This window comes from Myodes glareolus, chromosome 14 (assembly GCF_982192425.1).
Source record: "Myodes glareolus chromosome 14, mMyoGla1.1, whole genome shotgun sequence".
NCBI lineage: Eukaryota > Metazoa > Chordata > Mammalia > Rodentia > Cricetidae > Myodes > Myodes glareolus.
The window spans coordinates 64,389,979-64,413,458 of record NC_142039.1 but is presented as its reverse complement, the minus strand read 5'-3'; the positions used below and the strand labels follow the sequence as shown (position 1 = coordinate 64,413,458).

At 51.6% G+C, this 23,480-nt stretch overlaps 1 protein-coding gene across 14 annotated transcripts in view; it reads right to left on the bottom strand.

The window, feature by feature from the left end:
• Positions 1-1,876: 1,876 nt before the first annotated feature.
• Wnk2 (WNK lysine deficient protein kinase 2) overlaps positions 1,877-23,480 on the bottom strand; it is a 113,471-nt gene continuing 91,867 nt past the window's right edge. For 4 of the 14 annotated variants that reach the window (XM_085699469.2, XM_085699473.2, XM_085699471.2 and 1 more), the window contains 10 exons: positions 23,348-23,423; positions 21,534-21,622; positions 20,763-21,442; positions 18,053-18,267; positions 16,956-17,126; positions 16,100-16,198; positions 10,151-10,195; positions 8,495-8,733; positions 4,708-4,819; positions 1,877-2,079 (listed from right to left, as the gene is read on the bottom strand). In XM_085699469.2, coding sequence (XP_085555595.2) covers positions 2,054-2,079; positions 4,708-4,819; positions 8,495-8,733; positions 10,151-10,195; positions 16,100-16,198; positions 16,956-17,126; positions 18,053-18,267; positions 20,763-21,442; positions 21,534-21,622; positions 23,348-23,423 — 1,752 coding nt within the window. In that variant the 3' untranslated portion in view covers positions 1,877-2,053. Of the gene's footprint in view, positions 2,080-3,224; positions 4,820-6,716; positions 7,073-8,494; positions 8,734-10,150; positions 10,196-16,099; positions 16,199-16,955; positions 17,127-18,052; positions 18,268-20,762; positions 21,443-21,533; positions 21,623-23,347; positions 23,424-23,480 lie in introns of those variants that run through there. The other 10 variants (XM_085699470.2, XM_085699476.2, XM_085699479.2 and 7 more) reach the window with 8 other exon arrangements.

The window sequence follows — 23,480 nt, the reverse complement described above, 5'->3', positions numbered from 1 at the left end:
AAGCTATATCCTTCTAAATTCCTACACTGAAGACCCAACCACCATGTAACTGTATGGGAAGATGGAGACTTTATGAAGATCAAATGCAATCCCAAGAGTGGTGTTCTTGAACTACTTTTACATGGTACTAGTAAGAACAATCAAATGATGCTACCATGTTGCTACATTTTTAATAAAATGAAAACCTTGAAATCTTAAAAAAAATAGTGGGGCCCTCATCTGCTAAGACTAATATCCTGTAAAGAGCACAAATGCAATCTTTCTGTGCAGAGTGAGGGGTCATGGGGCGCAGAGTGATACAGGGCAGCTCTACAACTTAGCTCCTGCGTAGGCACTTGGTTTTGGACATCCTACACCCCTGGAATTGTGAGCGACACACAAGCGAGCTAACCAGTCTATGGTATTTTACATGGCAACCCTGAATGACCAAGTCACCATTTGCTTTGGTTTCCTACAAGTCAAGGCTGGGCTCCCAGTCTAGGGCACCAAGTTGCTGGTGTACGTGACACAGACATAGTCTCATGACCTTGACTGCTGGGGATCTTGGCGGAATGTGAAGCTCTGTATGCCTAGTTTTTCCTGGGTCTTAGAGAATCAACTTGACCTCCAATAAGGCATACTCTAAATCTCAGGGACTGAGCCCTTGGTCATGATGGATGTAAGTGACATCTAGAGATGTCACCCCTTAACGTCATAGCACTGTCTGCAGTCCCCAGTGGTGGCACGTCCAGGTATTGTGACCACATGCTCCCCTGCTTGGCTGGAGCATGCCCTGAACTGCAGTTGCAGACTAGCAACACCCGGGTCCAGTTTTGTCGTGTTTTAATGTTCAAAACCCTAGGAGCTCTGTCCGAGTCCCATTTCTGTGGGCTGGCCAGGCTACTGAAAATTATCTCCACGTGTCAAGGCAACTCAGAGGTCATCAGCACTTGAGGGTGCACGCGAATTCATGTGTGTGGAGGACAGAGGACACCATAAGGTGTGATTCCTCAAGTCCTCTCCACCTCTCTTCTTGTGTATATTGTGTATATGTGTGTGCATGTGAGACGATGCACTTGCGGGGTCAGAGGCCAACTCAGGTTATCTGTCTCTATGGCTCTCCACTTATTTGTTCGGACAGGTCTCTGAACCTATACTTTAGCATTTCAGGTCAGCCGGATCAGCAGCAAGCTCCAGGCATCTGTACTCACATACATAAGCTTGTATGAGCAAGCATGTTGCCCACTGAGCCCTTTCCCTAGGCCTACTTATCTGTCCTAGGCAGGGTCTCTCGCTGGTTTCGAACTCTCCAAGTAAGCTAGACTGTATATCCAACGGTTTCCAGGGGTCCTTCTGTTTCTACCTCCACAGCACTAGGATTACAAGTTGGGCCACCACACCTGACCTTTTGAATATAGGTTCTGAAGATTGAACTCAGGCCAAGTATTACTGACTGAGCCACCTCCCCAGCCTGTTTTTCTGCTTTTCCATGTGAACTTTGGACATACCCTGACATGGGGGAATATAGCTCTTCCTGATGCTAGCGGTCCTGTCCTGTCCACCCCCAAGAAGCTTCAGGTTCCATGCTGGCTGGGTCCTTTCCTGGTGGTACCCACGAGTTCTGGAAAGCAGGCTCACTTTCAGACTTCCACGATGCTCTTCCTTTAATGGGAACGGATGACTTTGGTCTCTCTGGGTCAGAGAAAAGACCACGTGACAAGGAGCTGAGTAAGCAAAAGGGACCTTGAATCTGTGCCTGAGAAGGGGCACTGGGTGATGAGCCTCCAGGGCCTGGCAGAGAATGGGCTGAACCCTCCCCCACTGCCCTCCCCAACCCTTATCTATCTCTTGCCTGCCCCAATGACCAGTGGAAAGGAGGAAGTTTGAAATACCAAAGTCCTGTCTCCCCCAAAATAAGTTTTATTCTTGCATTACATTTGTGTTTCCAATTGTGAATAAAAAATGGTTAGAAAGTGGTTACAAAACAGCGTGAGTGGGCTAGAGGAGTGGTTGCCCTGGAGTCTGTCAGTTCTTCGCCTGGATGATGCAGTGTGGGCCTGGCGTAGAGGCCGGCTCAGTCGGGTTTTTCACTCTCAGGATCTAGAAAACAAAATGGCCACAGCTCACTACAGGCCTCGGAGGCACTGGCCTCACCCAAGGCTGGGCCCTGATGCCCCTACACACAGCCCTGCCTAGGCACCTTTCCCAGGAGCTACTAAAATAACGGTAGAATAGCAGGGCCAGAGCCATGAGATGAGACAAGACTGTGCATTGTACAGCGCTCTATTCTCCGCAGAGAGCTTGGCGGGCTGTCACCTAGTTGTCTTCTTCTAAGAACAGCTAGTCACTCAGCAATGACCACCTAAGTCCAGAAAGACAAGGTCTCACCCCTGTACTGCTGAACCATCCTAGACTGAGCTGGCCTTGGAGTCGTGGGAGAAAACAGTAACCTTCAATTTCTGCTTCTGAATAGGGCCCATGCCAAGATGAGATACCATGATATAGCTGCAGGGGTTTGAGCAGAGGAAGGAAGCCTACTGCTGTGTCTTAGGACAGCCACCTCTAGCAGAATGTACCCCATGTTGTCAGGGTCAGGTCTGCAGCGCACATACACAAGGCTGTCAGTGAAGCGCTTGTTGGACCACTTAGCACAAGTCTTCTCCCTAAACCATCACCTTCCATAATGCCCTGGGCTCCCTAGAAGGCCAGTGCCTCTCATATGACTTTGGTCGGCGCCTGCCCTGCTCAACTCAACAAACCCAAGAGCCTGAAAGAGAAGCCCAACCACGAGGAAGGGGCTAACCAGGAGCTTCTAGGACCCATACGAACAGGGTTGTCTAGGATCTCGTGACAGCTCTGATGGGACTGAAAATGCACTCTGCTCTCTGTGAGACACACCCTTTCTCCCTGCACTTCTGAAAGCAATGCACATGCAGTCTGGCTTGCAGCCCAGCCAACAGTCTGCAGAGTAGGCTGCAATGCCAGGCTTGAGATAACGGCCTGGTAACAGTGGGCCTGGGCCACACCCAGCAGGCGCAGTGCTGGGAGACAGGCAACCCCACCAGAGGTTTGGCTCTTGTCTCCCAGCCCTATGAGCTCTACCCTCCGGGGGTACAGGACGCATGGCTGCTGGCTCCAAGCAGAGGCCAGGGCAGGCCCACCTAGACGACCCATCCCTATCTTTTACAAGGCCATAGTTTGGCTTGGTATGAACAGAGGGCAAGAAAAAAGCTGTCATTTCACAGTATTTTCAAGCAAACGTTTATTTTTCTCCTTCGCACATACAGTCTCTTGGAGATCCCATGCCACTAGCGTTCTCACAGTAGGAAAGGACTTGGGCGCGGGAGGAGTGAGAGAAGGCAGGCTCCCCTTCACTAAGAGGTGGGCCTGTGTGATTTTCAGACCAGACACAGAGAACAGAAATCTATTATTGCAGTGTTGTGGCCCGGCAGATGACTCTGCTCAGCCCCCTGAAAATTCAATTCTAACTGAATTGATGGAATAGTGTATTTAAACCAAAATAACGGAGCTGGTTCTCATGAGTACAGCTTAACTGTACAGTTCACAGCAGGGTCACCCCAGGCAGCCCACCCTCCAATCGGAGGCGTAAAACATTTGCTCAGAGGGAGTCAGGGGCTTTCATCTCCCCCTAGGACAAGTATCATGGAAACCTCCAGAAATGCTCCACCCCTCAGCAGGCAGGCCTGGGGACGGCCTGGAGAGGAGTTTGCAGGGAAGGATGGGCAGAGCACAGGCTTCTATGGAAACCATGGACAAGGAAGAAAGTGAGTGGGGACCCCTGAGCTGAATGGTGGTGTCTGCCTGTACGGTGCTCCTAACAGCCCGCTGGCTATCAAGGCATCCACCCGCTTGTTTCTTGGCAGGATCCTCACGGCTCAGCAAAGCTGCCGACCCTCCTCACAGGGAGTGTCAACTTCAGGTGGGCCCTGTGGTTCTGTTACTGAAGACACCCAGGGTGACCTCACTCTATCAAGGACTGAGCAAGGTTCATCCAGCATTCGCAGGTCACATTGTCAATGTTCACTTTAGCTACTGTTTGTAGGAAGGCATTTACACTAGCACTAACTATCTGCTTCAGATCTGTATCCCATTCCCATCTCTGCAACATAACACAGTGTAGACAGCAACACACATGTCAGCGGTAATGAGATCCACCTTTGCTGATCAGTGGCCTTTTAAACATGTCTTTCCATCAGGAAACAGAAAAGCTGGAATTCAAGGCACTGGGCTGCTGCAGGGGGATGACGAGGTTCTAATCCTCAATCAAGGACAGGCAATGGGGGTGTGAAGCCTGCCTGTGTTGAACTGCAGGGACCTAGGGGTGAGGGGGTCTGAGGCAGCAGGGGAAGTGTCTTCCTGCCCTCTCATGTCCCCTGGGCTGGAGTTCTCTGCCCTGTGCCCATGTGAAGAAGCCATGAGGAGGCCAAACCACAACTGGGTTCTTCCACATGCTTCCGAGTGCTCCATCTGGCCAGGGCATGGCAGACGGCTACGTGATGTGCAGCCGGGGGCCTGGCGTGCTGATAACAGGTGGCCGCAGGAACACCGGCAGCATAGGGACCTTAGCAGGGCTCTGACTTCCCCAAGCCCCCTGTGAGTTCCCTGAGGCCACCCAGGGCCCCCAGGACACAGGAACAGGGAGCAGGCCTCCATACTGACTCAGAGGCAGTGCACAGGGAGGACCTGAGAGGCTGGAGAGGACAGTACCTGGTATGGGCACAGGCAGGGCTGGGGTGGCTCCAGGAATGGTTGTGGTGGACAGAGGGCCGGGTGCTGGGGCCAAACACGGTGTCCCCACTCCTGCTCGAGGCACAGTTGTCTATGAGACACAGAAACAAAGAGGAAGGCACAGGGGGCTGCAGTCAGTCGGTCTCCTTGTGTAATCCATGTGTTGGTGTGGGAAGCAGCTGCCCTCCCTCCCCTGATCACTACACTGAGGTCTAGGCACCTGTGGGCCATATGCTCCAGCTGTTCACAAGCCAGACGGAGTTTGGAGAACCTGCAAGGTGTGGTCCACGAGTGACTCACACACTTCCACCCAGGTGACACCATGGCATCTGGTTTGATGGCCTAGGAACCACTATGTACCTACAGTAGCCCAGGAGGCATGTGGGAGCAGGAACTCTGAGGCAGTCCTCTGTACTCCCAGCCAGGCACAGAGGCCTTAAGAGGCAGGGAAAGGAGCGGTTGCTGGCTTCCAGAACCAGCACCTCTGATGTCAGGACTGGACGTGACTACAGTGAGAGATATCAAGAACTGGTAGCCTGCAGCATCTACACAGAAATAGTTGGGAAACCGAAGACAGTAACTACAAAGGTTTAGCATCCCAGTCCAGTGGACTTTGCCACCGCACAGAGACTGGAGAAGACACCTACTCCAGGAGAAGCCCCACTGGAAGGCCTATGCTGGAGTTCCCTGGTGAGCACCTGCCTGGCACATTAGGAGGCCCTGGCTTCTATCCTCTGAATCACAAACACACACATAACAACACACACCCCAGCCAGTGTTCTCCACACAAGGCAGGATGGAGACTCATCAAGCCCCACACCCTTTACAGAGGCATGCTCAGCAGTGAAGGCCTCCATGGAGCCAGCACCCGTACCTGCAGAGGGGGCAACGTCAGGCACTTCCCCAAAGTGCCTTCATACTTCTGGTCAACTGTGAGGGGATCCAGCCAAGGTGAGACAAGAGAAGAAAATCCACATAGTAGCAGAAGACAAGACTATGTGTAGAGAAACCCGCAGGAAAGGCCGAACAAGCAAATTTTGCAGGACCACAGGCTTCTAGGCCCCAGAATTGGTCACATTTCTGCACACGAGAAACATACAATGGGGACACGAAATTTTCAGGACTGCCCAGTTTGTAGCATTCCCAATCATCAACCACCTCGGGAGGGGTTTGGTGGGAGATATTAACACCCTACAAAGATGTAAAGAAACAGATGCCAAGTTGATGGAACACTCAAGATCAGTAATATGGCAAACCTATCCAGTTCATTGAACGACTTAATTCATTGTTAAGAGCAGCTCCAATGGGTTACCTTAGGAACTGCAAACATTTAGGACCCAGAAAAAACAAGAGACTCTCGCAGTTCAACAGTGGCTGTCCTAGCCCACCAAATAATAAGCTTATTACAAAGCTGCAGCAGGGCAATGAGAGTGCTGTTCCCATGCTGTTGGGACTGGGAAGGAAGGTATTGCAACCAGTAGATAAGCTATGGCCCAGACAACAGCTAAAACATCAAAATTCCTAGAAGAAAAAAAAACCCAAAACTCTAAGTCTTCTGCTTCATGCTCACTACCAAAAAGCAGAAGAGGAGGTTGGAGATCTGTGAGCGCTCCTGTGTGGAAGTGTGGGGACTCGCGCGCAGACACCTAGTGCCTGCAGTCTGGTGTGGTAGCACATACCTGTGACCCTAGCACTGGGGTCGGGCAGAGAAGGGTGGATGCCTGGAGCTCACTGGCCAGGCAGTCAAGCTAATTGGTAAGCACCAGGCTCAGTGAGAGAGAGAGAGATCCTGTCTCAAAAGAGAGAAGGTGGCGAGGGACAGAGAAAACACTAGATGCTGGCATTTGGTTTCATAAACATGTCTATATAAGCATGTGCACACATACAATACACTACACACACACACACACACACCTGACCAGGTACTCTATAGAAGATGCCTGTTAAAGATAAGAACATGTGCTCAAAGACAAATCAAGACAATTAAAGTCTAGATCTCAAATTATTTTTACCATTTTTTTCCAACACAATATCCTTCACACAATATTACAACCTCACAAGGCAAGACAAGGAACCAAGGAGCGAAGCTGTGGGAAGAAGGAAACCAGGGAACCGGAAGAGACTGTGTGAATGACATGCATCACTGAGACATTTGGCTGAGAACTTTAAACTTTTTTTTAATTACTTGTGTGTGTGTGTGTGTGTGTGTGTGTGTGTGTGTGTGTGTCTGTGTGTCTGTGCAGGTGTCTACGAGGGCAGAAGAGGGTCCTGGATGCTCTGGAGCTGGAGTTACAAGCAGGTGTGAGCCTCAAGACATAGGTGCTGGGAAATGAACTTGGGTCCTCTGCAAGAGTCAGAAAGGCTAGAATTAGTGGCCTAGCTAATTTAAGAAGTTTTTCATTTTTACTCCAGTGCTGGGGACTCAAACCGGGGTCCTCACTAACACTAGGCAAACACTCTGCCACCAATTCACAGTCAAACCTAAGAATCTTTCTAGAGAACATTAAGCCAGAGAGAGAAGCTCATGAAATTAACAAAGCCGTACGATATCAGGACAAAAGGCATGAAGGGAAGGAAGGACAGACACACAGAGGAACAGAGACAGAAACACACAGAAAGAAGTGGGGCATAAATCATCAGTACCAGGAATGATACACAACTTGGGGATCAGGCAAACAGCAACAAAAGGCTTTAGAGTGATTAAACGGCAACTGATTTGAAAGTTTAGGCAAATTTAGGGAAGAAGTAGTAACTACCAGGGAAGCAGAATTTAACAAGACTGTCAAGACAGAACACTCAAATGGCGTTAGGACCGGAAAAGAAACCAGATTCTTAAGGAAAGCCTTCCCCAAGAGATGGACAGATGTGTGACAAGTTCTGCCAGCATCACCTACTGTAGGAGGTAGCAAGCAATATTCACAGCAGGCTTCCAATTCCTTGTGTGTTTGGGAGGATTCAAAGCATAAGTTCACAGAGGGATGTTTTCCACACTGAAAACAGCACCCACAAGATACTTCAGCCCAGATGGATTCACCCATGAGCTTTGGGAGTTGTTTAGGGTAGAAATAACACCAATCTTCCACAAATTCCTCCAGAAATTTGGAGAAGTGGGGACACTCCTACAGCTAGCTCTCCCCAAATCGTAATGTGCGCCAAGACCTGCAAGGGTGACTACTTGTCTTGCCTCATGTTGGCCCCAGTTGGATGCAGCTGCCACTCAGGAGTGAGGGGTACACCTGCCCTTCCTATAGTCTGGAGACAAATGGATGTAATGCAGATGGAGGTGTGTCTGTCCACAAAGGTGTGTGGCCTACTTGGGACTGCCTAAGGATTCTGCTGTACCTGAGTTCTAGGGACACAGGCTCAGCCTGTTCCCTGCTGGCCACAAGGACCACAGGAAGTCACTTTTACCTCCTACTCATCACAGGGGCAAAGGTTTTCTTTTCTTTTCTTTCTTTCTTTCTTTTTTTTTTTTTTTTTGAGAGAGAGAGGGTTTGTGTAGTCTTGGTTGTCCTGGAACTCACTCTGTAGACCAGGCTGACCTCAAACTCAAAAACCTGCCTGCCTCTGCCTCACAAGTGCTGGGATTAAAAGAATGTGCCACACCACCCAGCAAGGCCTAATTCTTTTGGAGAAGATGGACCCTGATCATGAAAGTCAAGTCCTTAGCATGATGGCCATCTGGCACACAGGATTCCAGCAACAGCTCATAGCCACTATGCCTACCATATCCCTCCCAGTAGAGCCTGTGCCCCTGCTCACTCACAGCCCGTGCCTCGCCAGAGGCCTCCATGTCATGCAGCTTCTGCGTCTGCTTCAGCTGGTTGAGTGTGGGCTTCAGCTGCGCCGCCCCCACCGTCTTTGCTGTCCACTGGTCCACCAGCTTGTGCAGATCATCGGTGAAGGTGCCTTTCTTGTTGTTGCTGTTGTTCACCTGTGCCTGGACGTGCAGGGTGGGCTGGGGACCTGGCTCAGGGCCTGGGGCCAGGCTGCTGGTGGAAGACCCTGGGGAGTCATATAGGCCAGGATTGGTGACGCCACACACTCACTCAGCACCACTGACAGGCTGGCCGCAGTCATTCTCACACGATGGCTGGGACAATCAATGGCCTCACTCTGGCCAAGCAACACCTTGCTTCAAGAGGCGGTCTGCATCAGTGGGCCTTGCTGCCCCGTGTTAGACACCATGAGGCTCTGTGTAGGCTATGAGTGACTGGCTATGCCAGGAAGCCTCACCTGTCTCTTAAGCCAGGCCAGGAAGACGACCCTGAGCAGGTGGCAGTCTCTCCCATAGGCCTACCACAGCATATTCCAAAAGACTCACACATGTGAGAGCACGGGGAACTCACGGCACAGCCAGATACACATGGGCACTGGCATCCCAGGGGCAGGGGCAGAATCTCAGGGTACTCTCTGGCCTACTTTGTAGAATGCTCAGCACGCGAGTGCCACCACCAGCCTTCCAGCACTCCCTGGGCAGACTGTTCATTGTGCTCCTGCGTATTTTAGCTTCGAATTCAAGACAAGGAAATGGTGTCTTTTCTTATCCGAGCACTTGGAAAGGTGGTAATAAAAGATACCACACCTAGAGTCCCTTGGGTGGGCTCCACACCCTCCAAGCCACAGCTTGGTGATACTGGGAGGCTGGGAGCCAGGAGTCACTCTGCAGACTAGAGAGCTTGCCTGCTTCTCTGAGAGATTGTTTTTATGGCCAACACAGGACTTATTGAATGGCCTCCTCCCTTCCTCCCCTACCCATGCACGTAATTCCACCTACCAATTTTGAATAAGCCAATTTAAAGTGTGTATACACATCACCAAAAAACCCAAACAGCTAATGACCATCTCTTCAAACAAGCTGTTCCAAAATGTAGTGAACTTTAGTGGCCAGCAATGGGAAAGCATAAACAAAGGGTTACACGTTAGTGATGAGACTCAACATACAGCTATTGCTACATGAGGTTTTCAGCCAGAAAAAGAAAAAAATGAAGGGGATTCAAAAACAAAAAGACAAGAAAGAGCAGAGGGGTGTGTGTGAGTGACCCAGGTCGACTAACAACCTTCCAGTCTTGGTATCTCTCCTTGGGAAGCACCCATCATTAACACTTCAAAGAAGCACTGAAGCCTAAGGTTTTGGAAGGACCCAATTAATAAACACTAATATGTGGATGCTGTGGAGAAGGACAGGCCTATCAAGAAGTGACTGGCAAGATAGCACAAACTCTAGGAACCATGGAGACACAAAGAGGAGCTGGAGGGGGAGCAGCTATCCAGACAGGCAGAAGCGAAGCAGAACCCTGTGGGTCAGGGGCAGAACAGGCCACACGTCCGTGGGAGGCCCTGATACACACTAGCCACGACAAAGCCCATGCGATGAGAGGGGACAGAGGGGGTAAAAAAACCACAAAAACCAGATAATTACTACTGCTGTGTTCTTTGCCTAGGCAGAGACGCTTCAGGGCTGACCCTGTAAGGGAAGAACAAAGGACACAAGACCACAGGGTTAGGCAGAACGGCACACACCACATGGAAGCAAAAGTCATCAGTGTGCAGGGAGGGACAGACACAGGCAGCAGTCGGAGAGGGAGGCCAGCCTGGCCTGGGAGAAGGGGGTGACATCCCCAGAGTTCGTGTGCAGGCTCTTATGGCCTTCGCTGAGGAGGTAGAGGTGCCAGGGCAAGCCCCCAAACTTCAGGGAGAAGTGTTTTGTCTCTAAAAGCATATTCCAGAAAAAGAGAAAGAAAAAAGAAAAACCAGAAAAACAAACCAAAAAAAAAAAAAAATTGCAAAGCACACCGCTTGGGTTTCAAACACCAGGCCTTTGTGAGTCCCACTGGTTGAGGCAGGGAAACCCACTGAAAGTCAGCCATGGGGTCCCCGAATGGAGCCAGGCTCAGCCTGGGCTGGCCACCAAGGCCACCAGAGGTTTTCCAAGTGCAAAAAGATACATTGTTTTGCAGGTCTGAGGCCAATTCCGGATCCCAGATGGCTGCCTTGGACTAGGTCAGACGGGCATCTAGAAGGGTTATTAGAGAGTCTATCTTGGGGTTGATAAGGATTTGGGGAAACATCGTGCCTCTTCTCTGCCAATTCACTTTCCCCACGGGCATGGGAAGCATCCTTACCGGACCACCACTAAAACAGCTCTAGCCCCACTGTCCTGAGTTTGTCTGGGGTCCCATGGGCAACATACAGAATGTGACATCTGGCAGTGTAGAGGCGGGGAATAACCCAGTGACCCAGGGCCAGCCTGGGCTACAGCATGTGCTGTGATTCTATCTTAACCTATGGCCACTCTGGGAGCCACAAGTGGCAAGGAAGAGCTCAGACTTCCCCAAGGTCACTTGGCAAAGCCACACTAGCATAGCAGGTCTGTATTCCAGCCCCATCTCCCCTCTCCTAAACACATGCTCCAGGGAGGGGGTGCTCTCACATAAGGCACTGGCTCATAGGCCTGGTACTCTTGCCCTGAGGGATAGGATAATGCATAAACGCTGGCCACGCCCCAGTCAGAATTAGCCCGCGTATCGGACCTGAAGCCCAGCTGCAAAGGATTTATTCATTCTATGCAGTTTATTCTGCATGGTTTCTAAGGTTACAGTGGGGGTAACGGCGTATTTGCTGGGTAATTCAATTTTCAAATTGAAAAAGGAGAGATCAACAGGAGGGATTTGGAATATACTGTGTGTTGTGGCGAGGGAATCTCAGTCTACTTTTGGAGGAAAAGGGGCCGTGGATTCAGGACCCAGTGGGGCTATTGTCACACTGGGTGGAATATGAGAGGGACTGCTGTGGTAGGCCCTTCCTGGATTCCAGACTCAGGTGACCATGGCCATCAGCTCCCATCTTCCATACGATGACCAGAGTAGGCAATGCTAGTCTCTGGACAAATCAGCTGGTGTTTGTCATTCTATGTCAACACTTAGGCCACACCGCTCTCTGGCAGGACTTGGTGCAAAGTCTCAGGGGAACATCCAGGACTCCATGTTGACAGTCCTGCATATCCCTAGATGGCTCCCAATATACCAACGGACAGGGTCTCTACCTGGGGCATCTGATGAACAAGCTTGGCCCCGTCACTATTATGCCAGGATAGGTACTTTCAGCCTCCTGCTACTCAGGATAGCACTAGATGAGCAGATCAAATCAGCCAGAGGCAGGATGGTTTCAACCAGTCCCAGCCTGATCTCCCTGAATATTCCACTTGTCCCTGCAGTGAGGTGAGGTCTCTGACCATCCTCTCCTGAGTCTCACAGTCACCACCCTGAGGACCTTAGCTGGCAACAAGGACTTCTCAAGCATGGCAGATACAGAGCTCAGGAGGAAAGACAAGGACAAATACTTAAAAGAGGGGCTCCAGCCTCACGTCTGTTCTCTGCATCCCAGTATTCAAATATAGATGAGGTTTACAGAACAGGCCTCCTCAGGGAGTCAGCCCTCCTGGTACCAGGTCCCCTATAGTCAGCCCAAGTGTCTCAGCTTCATCCCCATCCCAACCTTCCACAGGCCAGCTCTAACTACAGACCACTAGACAACCCCCCCCCCCCCAGCCTCTACCCAATTCTGATGTCAAGGGCTAATACGCCCCCAGAGCTGTTTCTATATTGAACAAGTCCTATTTTCAAGTGGTGACAATAACTAAAAACACTACCCAGAAAGCATCAGTTCAGAAACAAGATATCATGGTTTAGACTATCATGAAACCATTTTACCAGGCCTTGAATTGTACCATCCTGGGTCTTACAGAGCCTGGAGCCAACACATGCCTGCTTTCACATCCCTCCATGGTAAGCCTAGGCTACAGAGTGTGTAAGGGGTCTCCTGTGTGCCCTGCTGGGGGACCTCACTGGACTCTCTCACCACCCGCAAGAGATAAGAACAACGCAGAGAGGGGAAGAGGCTGGAAAGGCTTCCGAGGGTTCCCGCACCAGATCTGAGGCAAATGAGAACAGGATGAAGTAACAACACATTGTGAGACCTCATGTTTCTTATGGCACAGCAAGAAACAAGAGGTGCCCATGCCTGCCTGAGCATGGGTAGGATAGGACACAAAACAAGTGTCTCAATAGGCTGGACCCCCAGTTTCTCACCAGCAGACACCCAAGTTCAGCCTTGGGTTCTGACTTGGATCTTTCCTCCTCAGTTCCATGGCCACTGTTTTTTAGAATAAATATGGCTGATTGAATGCCACCGTCTACCATAGGAAGGGATATGCAAGTGAGCCACTGGGTCTGTGCCAGGACCCTGTCCAGACTGGGAGGAGGGAACTGATATAGGGTCCACACTCCCTGGAGGCCTATGATGGGTTTGAATAAGAATGGTCCCCACAGGATCAGATATTTGAATGCTTAGTCATCGGGGAATGGCATTACTTGAGAAGGATTAGGAGATAGGTGTGGCCTTGTTGGAGGAAATGTGTCACTGCAAATGGGCTTCGACATTTCAAAAGCCCAAGCCAGGCCTAGTATCTCAGTCTCTTCCTGCTGCCTGTGGATCTGGATGTTGAACTCTCAGCTCCTTCTCCAGTACCATATCTGCTTGCATGCTACCATGCTCCCCGCCATGATGATAATGGACTGAACCTCTGAAACTGTAAGCCAGCCCCCAATTAAATGTTTTCTTTTATAAGACTTGCTGTGGTCAATGGTGTCTCTTTGTAGCAAGAGAACTCGATGACAAGGCCTTTCCACCCACAGCCCAACTCCACCTGCCCCTTGTCTCATGTCCAAGCCTCTGGAGCTATCTGATGCTCTGCCTGACTCCACCTGAGACAGGTCCTCCAGCCCACCCAGTGACTTGAGCTCAACTTACCCTCCTGGGCCTCTTTTTCCTTCTCTGGGCTTCGTGGAAGCCCAGATATTTCTGTACTAAAAGTTTAAAGAATATTTTGTTTTCTTAGCGCCTTCTCTCTCTAGAAAGTAGGGGTGTCATACGCCAAAGTCATGAACTGATACTGTGTAGGCTTGATCAAGGCCACCCGGATCACACAGCTTCAGAGGCAAGCACACTCTAGCATCTTACCAGCCACCTGTGTACCCTGCCCTGAGAGCCCTTCTCTCCTCTCAGCCTCACGGCCAGGCTCCATCTCCCATCATTCATCCTCTCACACGCATGAAGCACTGCCCTCCTGTCCCCTGCTCAATAATCATACTCCATGCTCGATTCTCAAGGCCTCGCATCTCCCCTTGAAGACACTCTGCAGTTTACCCAGAAACCAGCACACAGACATACAAATGGATGTCTCAACGAGAGGCTAGATCCCTAAAACTCAGAGGCCAGCAGCCTGCAGGGTAAAAGAGCCTTTAGGGCTTCACTTCCAGAGTGCGCTGGCCCAAGATTCTCCATACACTACCACAGTGAGAGGTGCCAGAGTAGGGACTCAGGTAAGCTCAGCCTGGCAGCCACTTGTGAACACATAAGGGTCAGAGGATGCTGAGCCAGCCCAGCCTGCCTTGATAGGCCAGGCTGTGGACCAGCAATCTATGTGCAGGCAACGCAACAACCGAAACCACCCAACCAAGCCTGCTCAGATGCCCCCTCCTTCTGGTCCCCTCTCCCCACTGTTTTTTAGTCTCAGGCCAGTAACTCACAGTGAAACCAATGAACACCATTCAAAAACATGACCTGAACTAGAGAAGCTGCCCTCAGAGGCATGACTGTGCTCGCTATGATAAACCGCCATGAGCTCTGCCCTGGGCACAGGACACACCCAGAGTTCCTGGTGCTGTCACACCTAGTGACCATCCTCTTATGAGTTGTGTGTCCACCAGGCACAGTCAGGAGAGGCATCAGGCAAGCAGGGGCCAGAATGAGGCTGGCGGGTGGGTACACAGACCGCCTGCTGCAGAAATATGAGGGACACACAAAGGGAGCCCTCTCAGCCCTTCTCATCCTCAACTCAGTAACTGACCAGAAGCTAGAGAGACGCGCTGCAAGGCAGATGTCACTGTGCCACAAAGGGCAGACTACTGAACAGGCAAGAAGATGCTGGGAAGCCCCTGGCACTTCCACATAGCCATGTGCCCTTGACCCGTCCACCTGGAGAGGGATGGCCCACCATGGGCCTCTGATGCAGGGAGTAGGGAATGGCAATGGTCACCTACCACAGACATGGTCTCTGGGTCCCCACAAGCACAATGTATCTTTATTGTACAAGCAAAAAGTCATGTGCCCCAAACCAGCATCTCCAATCCAATCGTCAAAAAACTCTTATTTTCTTTTTTCAGTTAAAAAAAGACAAAAACCCTAAAAGCTCCACAACTTTGGGTTGATTTGCCAATCATCGTGAGGGTTAAAAACAAATCGCACCAGGGTGAATTGGCCCCAGCAGGTGAGCATTCCTGGGTACTAGAAACGTGTCCCAGTATATGTGAGGGAGGCTGGCACTAGGTGTGAGTCTGGTGGAAGGTGGAGGAGCTGCCTCACTGGCTTCTTCCCTCATGTCACAAGGGTCAGCTGAAGACTTACGGAGCAGAGCACCCCAGCTGGGTGGGAAAGAACAGGGACCCAGGCAGAATATAGGCTCCAATGTATAACTGTATGGAATGGGGCAGGTATCTATTAATCTTTCTGAGTTGGAGTGAGCAGAGGGTAGGGAGAGATGGAAGAGGGGACTACCCTGCATGGCAGGGTAGAGGGCCAGGAAGCCCTAGTTGGAACAAGTCCTTTGTTTCGCAGTTCAGGGGATGGAACCCGGGGCCTGTCTTTTGCATGCTAGGCAAGGGCTGTGCCACTGATTTATACCCCGGAGACCCCTGAAGCACATTCTTAGCATCTCCACATGCAGGGAGTGGGAAAGAGGGTGGAGATGGGGCTGGGTGCTGGCCTTTGGCCCTACACAGAAGTCACACCCTCCAGGGACATCAGAGCTGTCATCGGTCTGCCACATGCACGTTGTGGGAGTCCAGGTACGTGTGGAACACACTGGGTATCTGGAGAAGGTTGGGGTTGTCTTTTTGTTGTCATTGGAACTGGGAGACAGCAGACATGTGTACTGGCCACAATTACAACAGAAAACTACGTCCAACATCCAAAGAAAAGAAAAGAAAAGAAATGAGGTGACGGGAAGGGTGCAGAATGCCCTGGTGTACGTGGGGTGGAGGGGCCATGGGAGAGGTAGGTGTGCTGTTGCGCATGATTTTGGTGCCTGGGCGCAGCCAAGAGCATGCACACAGCTGACCGTAGCTGGGTGACTATGGACACTGTGTGCGGTGGGAAAGGCTTGTGGGGGTCCACCCTTTTACATGGAGGAGGTGACTTCGAGGGGCTGGAGTGGCATCCTATGAAATGTATGAGAGGTAATGAAGACGGGGTGGGGAGGGGAGAAACCAAGGGCCAGGAGGTGGGAAAATACAAAAGAACAAATACAGACAGATGGACACAGATACGGGTCCACTGAGGAATCGAGCACGAGGCTTGCTACTAGACTTATAGGCCCCTCTCTCAGACGTTGGGTGGTAAACCGTCCAGCCTGCAAATGAATATAAAGGGAAGAAAACAGAGAGACACTTATCAAGTACAGGTTGCTGCGATTCCTCCTCCACACCAACAGCCACACCAGCCTTGTAACTTAACATCCATGGCTCCACCTAGCCCAGCCCAAGCACCAAAGCCACTGACCACAGAATGGGAGGAGGCAACAGTAGGAGCAGAAGAGAAGCGGCCCGGAGGAGGAGGAGGGGTGGGGCAGGCGGGGCACCTTTATCAGTCACCATGATTTCTCTGGACAGAGATGGTGAGGACAGGAAAGCGCCTTATCGAGCAGCTGCTGCCGTCCACGGCAGTGATGAGCAGACATCCCAGCCTGAGAGCTGAGCCCTTGTCCCCTAGCCGTCCTGCGGACTTTGGAAGGACCCGGTGTTTACCACCGTCTGGCTCTGCTGTGGGAAGCGGGCAGGGCAGGGTAGCCAGGGCCTAGGAACGGGCATCGCAGAACACAGCAAGATGCCAGGCCCTGTTCCCTCCCCAGTCATTGGGCTGATCCCTCCTGGTCCCGGCCACTTCCTGAGGTCCACTTTAGCAAACCCATCACCTGCCTCTGAGCCGCTTACATGGCGGGACAATTCCATTCTTTGTGCCCAAAGACTACACCTTTCCTTTTTTTTTTTTCTTTCGGTTTGTTCTTTATAAAGCTTTGGCCCCCTCTACACACACAGGCGTGCTCCTGGGACACCACTGAGGCCCTACGTGGCTGGCACATGCTTGGAGACAGGCAAGCTGGAAATCACCTTGGCCACGCGCTCCGCCTCCATCACTGGCTAAACCGGAGCAGATGTCTGTGGACAGGGAGGCCCGGACGGAGCAGGGCTGCTGGGTCTGAACTGCCTTGGTGCCCGGGGGCGTGCTGGCGTGGGCAGGGTCCTTAGTGGGAGGGCCTCTGCTGGAGTCAGACAAATGACCTGGGCGAGGGGGGGAGAAGAGGTGACAGGCACCATGAGGCGCCAATGGGCAGGGAAGGGTGTGGCTGGGGTGGCTTCCTACTCTCTGGCTGGGTGACCTTGAGGAAGTTGAGTCTCCTTAAGAAAACCAGTGTACAGACAAGATCTTGGTCTAAAGTGCTGGGGCTAATCAAAGAAAGTATCCCCTTTACTAAATCCCAGTGCCATGCCAGACCTATGCTGTGCAAGTGAGTGGCAGGTAATAGACGTGGGCTCAAAGGAGCCATTGTGTGAGTCACTACAGAGCCTCCTCTTAGCTTTGGGACTGGCACTGGGTTTGTATCACTTGTACAGGTGGCTCAAATTAGGGAGTGCTTGCAGGTAATTCACTAATGCCTTCCCATCTGTCATATTTGGTACTGGAGCTTATGGATCCTCCCCACTCAGAGCATACCCTGCAGCACAGCTCTGGAAGCCTCAAAGGAACCCCAACATGCAAAGGGTATGCACAAAGGCAGCCACCTGATATCCACTAAGCAGGAGCTAATGTGTGCCTGAGTGACAGGGTCAGAGGAAGCAGTCACTTCCACCCATTCCAGGCTGTATCCTGCATGGAAGTGCAGGGATGGGGTGCTCTGGGGCTTCCTAGGTACAACGTGGCCCAGGACTGGCTCATTCCTTCCATATGGGACCAAGGATTGGTTCTGAAGAGCCCCTATTTTCACATGGGCCTTTCCATCCGGCACTAGTGTGGAAGCCTGGGGCTTCCATGGGCTTGCAGAAACCCTCAGCTCCAGTAAAAGAGGTTCAGGAAAAAGAAAACCCCACACACTCTTGCAGGTTTGGAGATATTGCACCAACCCATAGCTAGCCTCTCAGGCTAACTTGGGGTCCCCCAGGACCCTCCCTCCTCAGCCCAGGTACACCCTCCCCTAGAAGCAGCAGACCTGTGCTGGAGGCCACGACCTTGAGCTGTTGCACCAGGGGGTTCAATAGCTTGCCAGCCTTCAGTTTGTTCTTGCTGGTTTTCCTCCTGCGGCCCATGGGAGGTGCTGTGTGGAAGAACCCCACATTGGGAGGGAGTGGCTTGCCCAAGCGACGGTACAGGGCTTCGATCTCCTGCTTCTGCTGGCTCTGTAGCTCAGAAATTTCCTTCAGATGCCTGGAGCAGAAGAGAGGAGGCAGGGCAGGTGGGCTTCCCCTGTGGGGAAAGGCTGGGCCACCTTGTCGGCAGGCTTTCAACAGCACTAAGCCAGGTGGGAGCAAGGTGAAGGACACAGTTCAAGTTCAGACATCCAGAATCATGACCACTGAACTGTATCCATAGTCAAGGAGGCAGGCATTCCTCCTCACCCACACTTCTACTTGCAATGAAAACCCTAGGTATCGGAGCAGATAGAGAAAATTAATATATGCCTTGAATCAAAACTTCCTTCATCTCTCTTTCTCTTTCTTTCTTAGACAGGGTCTCCCATACCCAAGGCTGGCCTCAAATTTGTTATGCGGCTAAAGATAAGCTTGGACAGACTCCTGATTCTCCTGCCTCGAGTTCCCAAGTGCTGGGATTATGGGTGTGTGGCACCATGCACAGCTGGTCTACCCCTGTTTATTGGGGCAAGGTGTGTTATTTCCGCCATGCAAGGCAACTGCAGAAGCAGGAAGCTGACTTAGAGGAGGAGGGACGGCATCACATGAGATTTGTGATTGGCGTTATAGTTCCACGTGATGGTTATGATGTAGGTGGAAGGCAGGCAGACTGCTGAAGTCTCTAGGACAGCTGGAGGGAAGGACGCAGTGGCCCCCCCATTGGGCCCTATGGGTCTCACTTGCCACCTCTCTTGCTACTCTCCTGAAGGAGCTGAACTTCACTGCACTCAGGAGGCCTGGTACCACCCCCAACATGGGACCCAGAATATTTCTTCCATCTCTTCTGTGGGGGAAACATGTGTTTTTCACAGTTGAAATTGGGAGGATAAATTCTAACCTCTCTCCTGTGTCTTCAATGATGGCCAATCTTTTGTTTCAAGAGGGGGTTTCTCTATGTACTCCTGGCTGGCCTGGGGCTCAATATGCAGCCTAGGCTAGCCTTGAACTTTCAGCAATCCTCCTAGCTCAATCTCCAGAGTACTGGAATTGTAGAAGAGGTTTGGTAAGCCTAGTTCTCTATTTTTTTTTTAAAAAGACTTTAGCTCAAAAACAAACAAAACCCCACACAAATAAATAAAACATCAACGATCTAGTCAGTAAAACACCTGAATGAAAAAATAAATACCCAACCCCCACACACAAATAAACAAGCAAACGAACAAATAAATAAAATACCCAGGATCTAGCATGAAGGCATGTGTTTGGGTTGCCAGCACACCTGCAATCCCAGCACTGGGGAGAGAGACAGGAAGATTCCTGTGTCTTGTTGGCCAGGCAGTCTAGACAAATTTGTGAACCCCAAGTTCAGTGAAATGCTAAAGGGGGTGTGTGTGAACAAGACTCCTGATTTTGACCTCTGAGCTCTTCCTTTGCACACAGAGCTGTGCATGCACACATACACACTAACACATACGAGTGCACACACACATGAGCACTCACACACACACACACACACAAACCAACCAATGAACACCAAGTGGAGGTGGTCTTCTCCCTGCAAATGCGAAGAGAGATAGCAGTATTCCCAGAGGAAGGCTGGGGCTGGATACCTATGGGGCTGCTTGGGTCAGCGGACATGACCCCTTCTTCCAGATTCTGAGCACAGATCTGTTCTGGGGTCTCAGGTGGCATCCACTCCTGTACTTTCTCACCTCAACAAAAGTTCCACTATGATCACTTGGGATGACCTTGCCATGAGTCCCAAGACTGGCAGTCTTCATGCCCTGCCCTCCACACAATCTTGCACACACTTTGTAGGCTTACTGTCTCCTCCTCTCAGGGTACCTGTAGTTCCTGAGCTCACTTAGACAGCTGCAATAAACCTCTGCTCTTCAGTCACTGGCGGGGTCTCATGGGCCCCACCACAGGATCTCCCGTTAAAATCCACCTTTCCTCCCCGAAGGAGAGCTTAGGGCATTAGTGATCCCTGACCAGAGCGACAGAATGAGTACTCTCTGGGTGAGAGACAAGCCGAGAAGACAGATTATGAGATGGGGGAGGAAATCAATAGAGAGGGAAGGAGGGGAGGGAGGAAAGGCTGAAGAAGGTACAGGTTTCCTGACTCCTACCTAGCATGTCCTTCTGGAGGTGACAGAGGAAGGAGGGGTGATTTGCCACCCAGAGGAGTCAGAAATCATGCAGGTGGCAGAGCATGGCTGTCCCATTGCAATGATATCCTAGATGGGGCCTCTTTCCTCAGCTTGGAAGGCCGTCCACCTGATTAGCACCAACCAGTGGACACTTCATGGCCAGGACTAAACTTCAGCCAACATTACTGACCAGGCCCAGCTTAGCCAGATGAGCCCTCCCTAAGCATGTTGGCCTGTGGCCACCACCCCCACCCCCAGTGCTGGCTGGGTGAGCCCCACTCTAGCCAGATGAGCCTTGCCCCCAGATGATGGCGAGCCTCACCATTGCATACTGGTCAAGGGAGCTGTGCCCCTCAAGCTATCCAGGTGAGCTCCCTACATGCACACCCGGCGGTGTGAGCCATGCCCCCCCAAAACGTACTTTTCCCGCAGACTGCGCAGTTCCTTCTTTATGTCTGCGTCCTCGAACTCCGAGTCATTGTCACTGCTGATGTAGGATGACTGGGAGTGAAAGGAGGTGATGCTGATGGTAGGGACTTTGACACCTGCCCTGCTGGGTGTCTCAGGGCCCAGCGAGTCAGCCCTTGAAGACCTGTGCAGGAAGGCAGTGGCCTTCTTCACGAAGTCACTTGCCACACCGCCACTACCCGGCAGGGAGGACTGCTTCTGCACCTGGGGCCTCCTTCTGGGGCACTCATCTCCCGAGTCACTGGAGGCAGGCTCCTCAACGCCAACCTCAATGGAGGAGGCTGTCTGCACCCGCCGCACCGCCAGCTTCACATCAGGGCTGGAGGGGATCTCGTCCAGATAGACATCGGGTGGGGCAGAATACCGCAGGCTGTGAGGCGATGCCAGGGTCCACTCATCCTGTGTGCTGACCACAGAGAAGCGGCCCACAGTTTTGGCTGGAGAACTGCTGTCGGGCTGTCCTAGCCTCTTATGAGGGGACCCGGAGACCCGAGTGCCACGCATCTGGGCTGGGCTGCCTTCTGTGACGGTCCCCTGGCAACTCTGCACAGATGCAACCAAGGCTTCTCTGGGAACATTACTGTTCCGATCTTTGGGATCCATGTGTTTAGGGATGGAAGCAGCAGAGGCACCCTAGGAAAGGGTGGAAACGAAGCATGAGAACCAGCTGAGGTTAGAGAGCCCTGCCCCCTTGTGGCTAGTGTGTGTTAAGAGTCACCTTTACCTGGGGGGCACTGGGTGCTGTGGGGGAGTCTGAGGCCACCTGCCCTGTGTCACTGTCACAGCCCAGGGTGTTGCTGGAAGATGACTCTGCTGTAGGAACATGACAGCGTTACTGAGGCTGGAGAGAGAGAATAGTAAAGGATGGGCTTACAGCCCAGAGGCCCACGCGGTGAGAGTGTGGCTGCTGGGCAGGGAGGGGTGACATTCCAGGGGGCCTGAAGACTGAGAATGCATTGTGGTGCCCCTATCTTGGGGACATCACATCCTGGAAGACATCCACAAGCCTAGGGAAGGGAAGAGGTGTCGGATGGAGCACTCTTGCTCTGGGCACTCTGACTTTGGTGGTTGAGATCATTTCTAGATCTCAGAGGATGCAGCAGAGCAGATCCCAGCCCTACATCTGTGGGGTCTAGCTAGGGAATACCTGCCACACATGTGTACATACTAACACACACACACACACCACTCCCCTGTTTTCAGAGTGGGACAGTACAGTGTTTCTGCCAAGCTTTCTTGGGCGGCTATGAAGAGCTATGGAGAAAAGTCCAGAGAGAAGCATGCGTGAGCAGAGACCCTTTCACAGTGGAGGAAAGTCACAGGCGGGCGGGGGGGGGGGGGGGCAGAGTTGGGTCACATGCTACAGGGGTTGGGGGTACACATATGCTAATGAAACTACCAGGGGGACCGGGGAGCCACCACACACCAAGACAGACTATAAACTGACACAAAGACTCACACAGGTGTGCTTTGTATACGCTATATAGGAACCGTACATTTCTGGGAGACCTGAATCCAGTCTCTATTATGTCCCCAACTTATAGGCAAGACTTAATCCCCTTCCTCATCTTTGAATATCTCCAGGGACAGGAGGGCCTCACTGCCAACTGCATTCCTTCTGTTTCTGTGCCTGTTATGAAGTTCACCTGATTGGACTTGAAGCATGAGTCACTCTTCTGGAACAATCCCTTTACTGCCTACCGTGACTTCTGAACTCTGAGAAGCATGTGGATTTGTGACTGCAAGTAACACCCCTTATATGATACAGAGGCTCTAATATCTTCTGTAAAAGATCTGGGATGCTGACTTCAGTTCGAGGCTGGCACTGAGTTAAGGGCAACAGAACAGATCTCTTAAAGCACTGGCCTAGGAATCAACACAGGTGCTCCTTGGGTCCACCAAGCTGAACTGCACCTCTCACTAGCAAGGCAGTTTAGACCTGAGGGGCCACCTGGTACTGACAATAACTCTTACCTTGCCAATCCCTAAGACATCCATCTGAGGAAATCTGGCACCTTAGAAGGTGGATCAGACCCTAGGGTGGAGACTCAAATGTTTGTTAACAAACTATGTGATCTCAGGAACTTGGAAGGCTGAGGCAGGAATCAATGCAAGTTCAAGGCTAGCCTGGGCTACACAGCTATTTCAAAAGAAAAAAAAAAGGGCTGGTGAGATAATTCAGTGGGTTAAGATACTTGCCACCAAGTCTGATGACCCAAGACTCTCATGATGGAAGGAGGGAAGCCACAGCCACAAGTTAACCTCTGACCTCTATCTATACCAGACAAACCATGAACCTAGGCAAGAGTCCCCCTCAAGGGGTACAGCTGCTGAAACAAGAAAGAAAAGCAGTGGGGTCTGGGCTGCTCCCCACAACCTTAGCTGTCCAACTAGCACCCCACTCCCTTGCTCTTCCAGCTTTCACTTTCCCAGACAGAGCTCTTCCTTTGCACAGTGAGAGCACGAAGGCTCTGGGCTCCAGGAGGATTGCGGCCCCTGCAGAGTGCAGCTTGCACTACTCGGACCTTGAGTTGTTACCTGTCATTGGAGAAGACGCACCCTGTTCCCGCTGGGTCAGGGCCCATCCTGCAGGGGCCGTTTCTGACTTTTCCAACTGGAAGAAGAAAAATGGAAGAATTGTGAGCTTGGCTTATCAACATCTTAGGTACTA